Source organism: Oncorhynchus keta, unplaced genomic scaffold (genome assembly GCF_023373465.1).
Source record: "Oncorhynchus keta strain PuntledgeMale-10-30-2019 unplaced genomic scaffold, Oket_V2 Un_scaffold_17597_pilon_pilon, whole genome shotgun sequence".
Lineage (NCBI taxonomy): Eukaryota > Metazoa > Chordata > Actinopteri > Salmoniformes > Salmonidae > Oncorhynchus > Oncorhynchus keta.
In genome coordinates, this window is record NW_026290827.1 from 50,001 (window position 1) to 60,000 (window position 10,000).

The 10,000-nt window shown below is 52.0% G+C and overlaps 1 protein-coding gene and 1 long non-coding RNA gene across 2 annotated transcripts in view; both read left to right on the forward strand.

The window, feature by feature from the left end:
• LOC118382501 (TBC1 domain family member 1-like) overlaps positions 1-10,000 on the forward strand; it is a gene marked incomplete at its 5' end in the record, with an annotated part of 41,719 nt that overhangs the window by 19,490 nt on the left and 12,229 nt on the right. The window contains 3 exons of the mRNA XM_052514486.1: positions 2,420-2,520; positions 3,441-3,584; positions 8,943-9,102. Coding sequence (XP_052370446.1) covers positions 2,420-2,520; positions 3,441-3,584; positions 8,943-9,102 — 405 coding nt within the window. The remainder of the gene's footprint in view (positions 1-2,419; positions 2,521-3,440; positions 3,585-8,942; positions 9,103-10,000) is intronic.
• LOC127927807 (uncharacterized) lies at positions 3,648-5,158 on the forward strand. Its single transcript, XR_008129120.1, has 5 exons — positions 3,648-3,670; positions 4,276-4,361; positions 4,449-4,577; positions 4,750-4,921; positions 5,095-5,158. It is a non-coding gene; the product is annotated as an uncharacterized LOC127927807 (long non-coding RNA).

The following is a 10,000-nucleotide window of genomic DNA, read 5'->3' on the forward strand; positions in this document are numbered from 1 at the left end:
TGTAGTGATCCTGGCTAAAGCAGTCATTAGAATGGTGTTGTAGTGATCCTGGCTAAAGCAGTCATTAGAATGGTGTTGTAGTGATCCTGGCTAAAGCAGTCATTAGAATGGTGTTGTAGTGATCCTGCAGCTAGAAAATCCTGGCTAAAGCAGTCATTAGAATGGTGTTGTAGTGATCCTGGCTAAAGCAGTCATTAGAATGGTGTTGTAGTGATCCTGGCTAAAGCAGTCATTAGAATGGTGTTGTAGTGATCCTGGCTAAAGCAGTCATTAGAATGGTGTTGTAGTGATCCTGGCTAAAGCAGTCATTAGAATGGTGTTGTAGTGATCCTGGCTAAAGCAGTCATTAGAATGGTGTTGTAGTGATCCTGGCTAAAGCAGTCATTAGAATGGTGTTGTAGTGATCCTGGCTAAACGCAGAATGGTGTTGTAGTGATCCTGGCTAAAGCAGTCATTAGAATGGTGTTGTAGTGATCCTAAAGCAGTCATTAGAATGGTGTTGTAGTGATCCTGGCTAAAGCAGTCATTAGAATGGTGTTGTAGTGATCCTGGCTAAAGCAGTCATTAGAATGGTGTTGTAGTGATCCTGGCTAAAGCAGTCATTAGAATGGTGTTGTAGTGATCCTGGCTAAAGCAGTCATTAGAATGGTGTTGTAGTGATCCTGGCTAAAGCAGTCATTAGAATGGTGTTGTAGTGATCCTGGCTAAAGCAGTCATTAGAATGGTGTTGTAGTGATCCTGGCTAAAGCAGTCATTAGAATGGTGTTGTAGTGATCCTGGCTAAAGCAGTCATTAGAATGGTGTTGTAGTGATCCTGGCTAAAGCAGTCATTAGAATGGTGTTGTAGTGATCCTGGCTAAAGCAGTCATTAGAATGGTGTTGTAGTGATCCTGGCTAAAGCAGTCATTAGAATGGTGTTGTAGTGATCCTGGCTAAAGCAGTCATTAGAATGGTGTTGTAGTGATCCTGGCTAAAGCAGTCATTAGAATGGTGTTGTAGTGATCCTGGCTAAAGCAGTCATTAGAATGGTGTTGTAGTGATCCTGGCTAAAGCAGTCATTAGAATGGTGTTGTAGTGATCCTGGCTAAAGCAGTCATTAGAATGGTGTTGTAGTGATCCTGGCTAAAGCAGTCATTAGAATGGTGTTGTAGTGATCCTGGCTAAAGCAGTCATTAGAATGGTGTTGTAGTGATCCTGGCTAAAGCAGTCATTAGAATGGTGTTGTAGTGATCCTGGCTAAAGCAGTCATTAGAATGGTGTTGTAGTGATCCTGGCTAAAGCAGTCATTAGAATGGTGTTGTAGTGATCCTGGCTAAAGCAGTCATTAGAATGGTGTTGTAGTGATCCTGGCTAAAGCAGTCATTAGAATGGTGTTGTAGTGATCCTGGCTAAAGCAGTCATTAGAATGGTGTTGTAGTGATCCTGGCTAAACGCAGTCATTAGAATGGTGTTTTAGTGATCCTGGCTAAAGCAGTCATTAGAATGGTGTTGTAGTGATCCTGGCTAAACGCAGTCATTAGAATGGTGTTGTAGTGATCCTGGCTAAAGCAGTCATTAGAATGGTGTTTTAGTGATCCTGGCTAAAGCAGTCATTAGAATGGTGTTGTAGTGATCCTGGCTAAAGCAGTCATTAGAATGGTGTTGTAGTGATCCTGGCTAAAGCAGTCATTAGAATGGTGTTGTAGTGATCCTGGCTACAGCAGTCATTAGAATGGTGTTTTAGTGATCCTGGCTAAAGCAGTCATTAGAATGGTGTTGTAGTGATCCTGGCTAAAGCAGTCATTAGAATGGTGTTGTAGTGATCCTGGCTAAAGCAGTCATTAGAATGGGTGTTTTAGTGATCCTGGCTAAACTCTCTCTGTCTCTCTCTCTCTCTCTCTGTCTCTCTCTCTCTCTCTCTCTCTCTCTCTCTCTCTCTCTCTCTGTCTCTCTCTGTCTCTGTCTCTCTCTCTCTGTCTCTCTCTGTCTCTCTCTCTCTCTCTCTGTCTCTCTCTCTCTCTCTCTCTCTCTGTCTCTCTCTCTCTCTCTCTCTCTCTGTCTCTCTCTCTCTGTCTCTATCTCTCTCTCTCTCTCTCTCTCTCTCTCTCTCTCTCTCTCTCTCTCTCTCTCTCTCTCTCTCTCTCTCTCTCTCTCTCTCTCTCTCTCTCTCTCTCTCTCTCTGTCTCTCTCTCTCTCTCTCTCTCTCTCTGTCTCTGTCTCTGTCTCTCTCTCTCTCTCTCTCTCTCTCTCTCTCTCTCTGTCTCTCTCTCTCTGTCTCTCTCTCTGTCTCTCTCTCTGTCTCTCTCTCTCTCTCTCTGTCTCTGTCTCTCTCTCTCTCTCTCTCTCTGTCTCTCTCTCTCTCTCTCTCTCTCTCTCTCTCTGTCTCTCTCTGTCTCTGTCTCTCTCTCTCTGTCTCTCTCTCTCTCTCTCTGTCTCTCAGGTCGTACCTTTCCGACCCATCCTTATTTCCAGGCTCAGTTGGGGTCTGGTCAGCTGTGTCTCTATAACCTCCTGAAGGCCTACTCTCTACTGGACCCAGAGGTACACACACACACACACACACACGCACACGCACACGCACACACACACACACGGAAATTCATCCGTTTATTGTAGTGATTAAAATAAAAATCTGTTGCATTTTGGGAGATACCATCCATCACCTCTTCCTCTTCTCCCCGTCTCTCCTTCCCTCTCCCTGTCTCTCCTTCCCTCTCCCTGTCTCTCCTTCCCTCTCTCCTTTCCTCTCTCCTTCCCTCTCCCCGTCTCTCCTTCCCTCTCTCCTTCCCTCTCCCCGTCTCTCCTTCCCTCTCCCCGTCTCTCCTTTCCTCTCTCCTTTCCTCTCTCCTTCCCTCTCTCCTTCCCTCTCCCCGTCTCTCCCTCCCTCTCCCGTCTCTCCTTCCCTCTCTCCTTCCCTCTCCCCGTCTCTCCTTCCCTCTCTCCTTCCCTCTCCCCGTCTCTCCTTCCCTCTCTCCTTCCCTCTCCCCGTCTCTCCCTCCCTCTCCCCGTCTCTCCTTCCCTCTCTCCTTCCCTCTCCCCGTCTCTCCCTCCCTCTCCCCGTCTCTCCTTCCCTCTCTCCTTCCCTCTCCCCGTCTCTCCTTCCCTCTCTCCTTCCCTCTCCCCGTCTCTCCTTCCCTCTCCCCGTCTCTCCTTCCCTCTCTCCTTCCCTCTCCCCGTCTCTCCTTCCCTCTCTCCTTCCCTCTCTCCTTCCTCTCCCTGTCTCTCCTTCCCTCTCTCCTTCCCTCTCTCCTTCCCTCTCTCCTTCCCTCTCTCCTTCCTCTCCCCGTCTCTCCTTCCCTCTCTCCTTCCTCTCCCCGTCTCTCCTTCCCTCTCTCCCTCCCTCTCCCCCATCTTTCCTTCCCTCTCCCCCTCTCTCCTTCCCTCTCCCCACCTCTTCCTCTCTCCTTCCCTCTCTCCCCACCACCTCCTCCTCTCTCCCCACCACCTCCTCCTCTCTCTAGGTGGGATACTGTCAGGGTCTCAGCTTCGTAGCAGGAGTATTGTTGTTGCACATGGGAGAGGAGGAGGCCTTCAACATGCTCCAGTTCCTCATGTATCATATGGGGCTTCGCAAGCAGTACAGACCTGACATGATAATACTACAGGTACCACACCAAGCAGTACAGACCTGACATGGTGATACTACAGGTACCACACCAAGCAGTACAGACCTGACATGATAATACTACAGGTACCACACCAAGCAGTACAGACCTGACATGATAATACTACAGGTACCACACCAAGCAGTACAGACCTGACATGGTGATACTACAGGGTACCACACCAAGCAGTACAGACCTGACATGATAATACTACAGGTACCACACCAAGCAGTACAGACCTGACATGATAATACTACAGGTACCACACCATGCAGTACAGACCTGACATGATGATACTACAGGTACCACACCATGCAGTACAGACCTGACATGATGATACTACAGGTACCACACCAAGCAGTACAGACCTGACATGGTGATACTACAGGTACCACACCAAGCAGTACAGACCTGACATGATAATACTACAGGTACCACACCAAGCAGTACAGACCTGACATGGTGATACTACAGGTACCACACCAAGCAGTACAGGCCTGACATGGTGATACTACAGGGTACCACACCAAGCAGTACAGACCTGACATGGTGATACTACAGGTACCACACCAAGCAGTACAGGCCTGACATGGTGATACTACAGGGTACCACACCAAGCAGTACAGACCTGACATGATGATACTACAGGTACCACACCAAGCAGTACAGACCTGACATGATGATACTACAGGTACCACACCAAGCAGTACAGACCTGACATGATAATACTACAGGTACCACACCAAGCAGTACAGACCTGACATGATGATACTACAGGTACCACACCAAGCAGTACAGACCTGACATGGTGATACTACAGGGTACCACACCAAGCAGTACAGACCTGACATGATAATACTACAGGTACCACACCAAGCAGTACAGACCTGACATGATGATACTACAGGTACCACACCAAGCAGTACAGACCTGACATGATGATACTACAGGTACCACACCAAGCAGTACAGACCTGACATGGTGATACTACAGGTACCACACCAAGCAGTACAGACCTGACATGATAATACTACAGGTACCACACCAAGCAGTACAGACCTGACATGGTGATACTACAGGTACCACACCAAGCAGTACAGACCTGACATGATAATACTACAGGTACCACACCAAGCAGTACAGGCCTGACATGATAATACTACAGGTACCACACCAAGCAGTACAGACCTGACATGGTGATACTACAGGTACCACACCAAGCAGTACAGACCTGACATGATGATACTACAGGTACCACACCAAGCAGTACAGACCTGACATGATGATACTACAGGTACCACACCAAGCAGTACAGACCTGACATGATAATACTACAGGTACCACACCAAGCAGTACAGACCTGACATGATAATACTACAGGTACCACACCAAGCAGTACAGACCTGACATGGTGATACTACAGGTACCACACCAAGCAGTACAGGCCTGACATGGTGATACTACAGGGTACCACACCAAGCAGTACAGACCTGACATGATGATACTACAGGTACCACACCAAGCAGTACAGACCTGACATGATGATACTACAGGTACCACACCAAGCAGTACAGACCTGACATGATAATACTACAGGTACCACACCAAGCAGTACAGACCTGACATGATGATACTACAGGTACCACACCAAGCAGTACAGACCTGACATGATAATACTACAGGTACCACACCAAGCAGTACAGACCTGACATGATAATACTACAGGTACCACACCAAGCAGTACAGACCTGACATGGTGATACTACAGGTACCACACCAAGCAGTACAGACCTGACATGGTGATACTACAGGTACCACACCAAGCAGTACAGACCTGACATGATAATACTACAGGTACCACACCAAGCAGTACAGACCTGACATGATAATACTACAGGTACCACACCAAGCAGTACAGACCTGACATGGTGATACTACAGGTACCACACCAAGCAGTACAGACCTGACATGATGATACTACAGGTGCCCCCTCCCCCCAGATTCAGATGTACCAGCTGTCCCGTCTCCCCCTACCAGATTCAGATGTACCAGCTGTCCCGTCTCCCCCACCAGATTCAGATGTACCAGCTGTCCCCCCCCACCAGATTCAGATGTACCAGCTGTCCCGTCTCCCCCCACCAGATTCAGATGTACCAGCTGACCCGCCCCCCACCAGATTCAGATGTACCAGCTGTCCCGTCTCCCCCACCAGATTCAGATGTACCAGCTGACCCGTCTCCCCCACCAGATTCAGATGTACCAGCTGACCCATCTCCCCCCACCAGATTCAGATGTACCAGCTGACCCATCTCCCCCACCAGATTCAGATGTACCAGCTGACCCGTCTCCCCCACCAGATTCAGATGTACCAGCTGACCCATCTCCCCCCACCAGATTCAGATGTACCAGCTGACCCGTCTCCCCCACCAGATTCAGATGTACCAGCTGACCCATCTCCCCCCACCAGATTCAGATGTACCAGCTGACCCGTCTCCCCCACCAGATTCAGATGTACCAGCTGACCCATCTCCCCCCCACCAGATTCAGATGTACCAGCTGTCCCGTCTCCCCCACCAGATTCAGATGTACCAGCTGACCCGTCTCCCCCACCAGATTCAGATGTACCAGCTGACCCGTCTCCCCCACCAGATTCAGATGTACCAGCTGTCCCGTCTCCCCCTACCAGATTCAGATGTACCAGCTGTCCCGTCTCCCCCACCAGATTCAGATGTACCAGCTGACCCATCTCCCCCCACCAGATTCAGATGTACCAGCTGACCCATCTCCCCCCCCCCACCAGATTCAGATGTACCAGCTGACCCGTCTCCCCCCACCAGATTCAGATGTACCAGCTGACCCACCCATCCCCCCACCAGATTCAGATGTACCAGCTGACCCATGTCTCCCCCACCAGATTCAGATGTACCAGCTGACCCATGTCCCCCCACCAGATTCAGATGTACCAGCTGACCCATGTCCCCCCACCAGATTCAGATGTACCAGCTGACCCATGTCCCCCCCACCAGATTCAGATGTACCAGCTGACCCATCCCCCCACCAGATTCAGATGTACCAGCTGACCCATCTCCCCCACCAGATTCAGATGTACCAGCTGACCCATCTCCCCCCACCAGATTCAGATGTACCAGCTGACCCATCTCCCCCACCAGATTCAGATGTACCAGCTGACCCATCTCCCCCCACCAGATTCAGATGTACCAGCTGACCCATCTCCCCCACCAGATTCAGATGTACCAGCTGACCCATCTCCCCCACCAGATTCAGATGTACCAGCTGACCCATCTCCCCCCACCAGATTCAGATGTACCAGCTGACCCATCTCCCCCCACCAGATTCAGATGTACCAGCTGACCCATCCCCCCCCACCAGATTCAGATGTACCAGCTGACCCGTCTCCCCCCCACCAGATTCAGATGTACCAGCTGACCCATCTCCCCCCACCAGATTCAGATGTACCAGCTGTCCCGTCTCCCCCCCACCAGATTCAGATGTACCAGCTGACCCGTCTCCCCCCCACCAGATTCAGATGTACCAGCTGACCCGTCTCCCCCACCAGATTCAGATGTACCAGCTGACCCATCTCCCCCACCAGATTCAGATGTACCAGCTGACCCATCTCCCCCACCAGATTCAGATGTACCAGCTGACCCATCCCCCCACCAGATTCAGATGTACCAGCTGACCCATCTCCCCCCACCAGATTCAGATGTACCAGCTGACCCGTCCCCCCACCAGATTCAGATGTACCAGCTGACCCTCTCCCCCCACCAGATTCAGATGTACCAGCTGACCCGTCTCCCCCCACCAGATTCAGATGTACCAGCTGACCCGTCTCCCCCACCAGATTCAGATGTACCAGCTGACCCGTCTCCCCCCCCACCAGATTCAGATGTACCAGCTGACCCGTCTCCCCCACCAGATTCAGATGTACCAGCTGACCCGTCTCCCCCACCAGATTCAGATGTACCAGCTGACCCGTCTCCCCCACCAGATTCAGATGTACCAGCTGACCCGTCTCCCCCCACCAGATTCAGATGTACCAGCTGACCCATCTCCCCCACCAGATTCAGATGTACCAGCTGACCCGTCTCCCCCACCAGATTCAGATGTACCAGCTGACCCATCTCCCCCCACCAGATTCAGATGTACCAGCTGTCCCGTCTCCCCCACCAGATTCAGATGTACCAGCTGACCCGTCTCCCCCACCAGATTCAGATGTACCAGCTGACCCATCTCCCCCACCAGATTCAGATGTACCAGCTGACCCGTCTCCCCCCACCAGATTCAGATGTACCAGCTGACCCGTCCCCCACCAGATTCAGATGTACCAGCTGACCCGTCTCCCCCCACCAGATTCAGATGTACCAGCTGACCCGTCTCCCCCCCACCAGATTCAGATGTACCAGCTGTCCCGTCTCCCCCACCAGATTCAGATGTACCAGCTGACCCATCCCCCACCAGATTCCCCCACCAGATTCAGATGTACCAGCTGACCCATCTCCCCCACCAGATTCAGATGTACCAGCTGACCCATGTCCCCCCACCAGATTCAGATGTACCAGCTGACCCATGTCCCCCCACCAGATTCAGATGTACCAGCTGACCCATGTCCCCCACCAGATTCAGATGTACCAGCTGACCCAGATGTACCAGCTCTCCCCCCACCAGATTCAGATGTACCAGCTGACCCATCCCCCCACCAGATTCAGATGTACCAGCTGACCCATCCCCCCACCAGATTCAGATGTACCAGCTGACCCATCCCCCCACCAGATTCAGATGTACCAGCTGACCCATCCCCCCACCAGATTCAGATGTACCAGCTGATCCCCCACCCCGTCTGACCCCCCCCCACCAGATTCAGATGTACCAGCTGACCCGTCTCCCCCCCCCCACCAGATTCAGATGTACCAGCTGACCCATCTCCCCCCACCAGATTCAGATGTACCAGCTGACCCATCCCCCCCCCAGATTCAGATGTACCAGCTGACCCGTCTCCCCCCACCAGATTCAGATGTACCAGCTGACCCATCTCCCCCCACCAGATTCATTCCCCCCACCAGATGTACCAGCTGACCCATCTCCCCCCACCAGATTCAGATGTACCAGCTGACCCGTCTCCCCCCACCAGATTCAGATGTACCAGCTGACCCGTCTCCCCCCCCCCACCAGATTCAGATGTACCAGCTGTCTCCCCCCACCAGATTCAGATGTACCAGCTGTCTCCCCCACCCAGATGTCTGACCCGTCTCCCCCACCAGATTCAGATGTACCAGCTGTCCCCCCCCCCCCACCAGATTCAGATGTACCAGCTGACCCGTCTCTCCCCCCCACCAGATTCAGATGTACCAGCTGTCCCGTCTCCTCCATGACTACCACAGAGACCTCTACGTCCATCTGGAACAGCATGAGATAGGACCGTCTCTCTACGCTGCTCCCTGGTTCCTCACGGCCTTCGCCTCGCACTTCCCCCTAGGCTTCGTAGCTAGGGTGTTTGGTAAGTTACCTCTGGGCTTCGTAGCTAGGGTGGTTGGTTAGTTACCTCTGAGGCTTCATAGCCAGGGTGGTTGGTTAGTTACCCCACCAGGTGGCCAGTTGACCCATCTCCCCCACCAGATTCAGGTGTCCCCCCCACCAGATTCAGATTACCTCTATGCCCCCCAGGGTGATTCAGATGTACCTCTGGCTTCGTAGCCAGGGTGGTTGGATAGTTACCTCTGGGCTTCGTAGCCAGGGTGGTTGGTTAGTTACCTCTGGGTAGCCAGGGTGGTTCAGATGTTACCTCTAGGCTCATAGCCAGGGTGGTTAGTTACCCAGGGTGGTTGGTTAGTTACCTCTAGGCTTCATAGCCAGGGTGGTTGGTTAGTTACCTCTGGGCTTTCGTAGCCAGGGTGGTTGGATAGTTACCTCTGGGCTTCGTAGCCAGGGTGGTTGGTTAGTTACCCTGTATGCTTCGTAGCCAGGGTGGTTGGTTAGTTACCTCTAGGCTTCAGATTAGCCAGGGTGGTTGGTTGTACCTCTGGCTTCCAGGGTGGTTGGTTAGTTACCTCTAGCTTCGTAGCCAGGGTGGTTGGTTAGTTACCTCCAGGCTTCGTAGCCAGGGTGGTTGGTTAGTTACCTCTGGGCAGCTGTAGCTAGGGTGTTTGGTAAGTTACCTCTGGGCTTCGTAGCTAGGGTGTTTGGTAAGTTACCTCTGGGCTTCGTAGCTAGGGTGGTTGGTTAGTTACCTCTAGGCTTCATAGCCAGGGTGGTTGGTTAGTTACCTCTGGGCTTCGTAACCAGGGTGGTTGGTAAGTTACCTCTATGCTTCGTAGCCAGGGTGGTTGGTTACTTACCTCTATGCTTCGTAGCCAGGGTGGTTGGTTAGTTACCTCTAGGCTTCGTAGCCAGGGTGG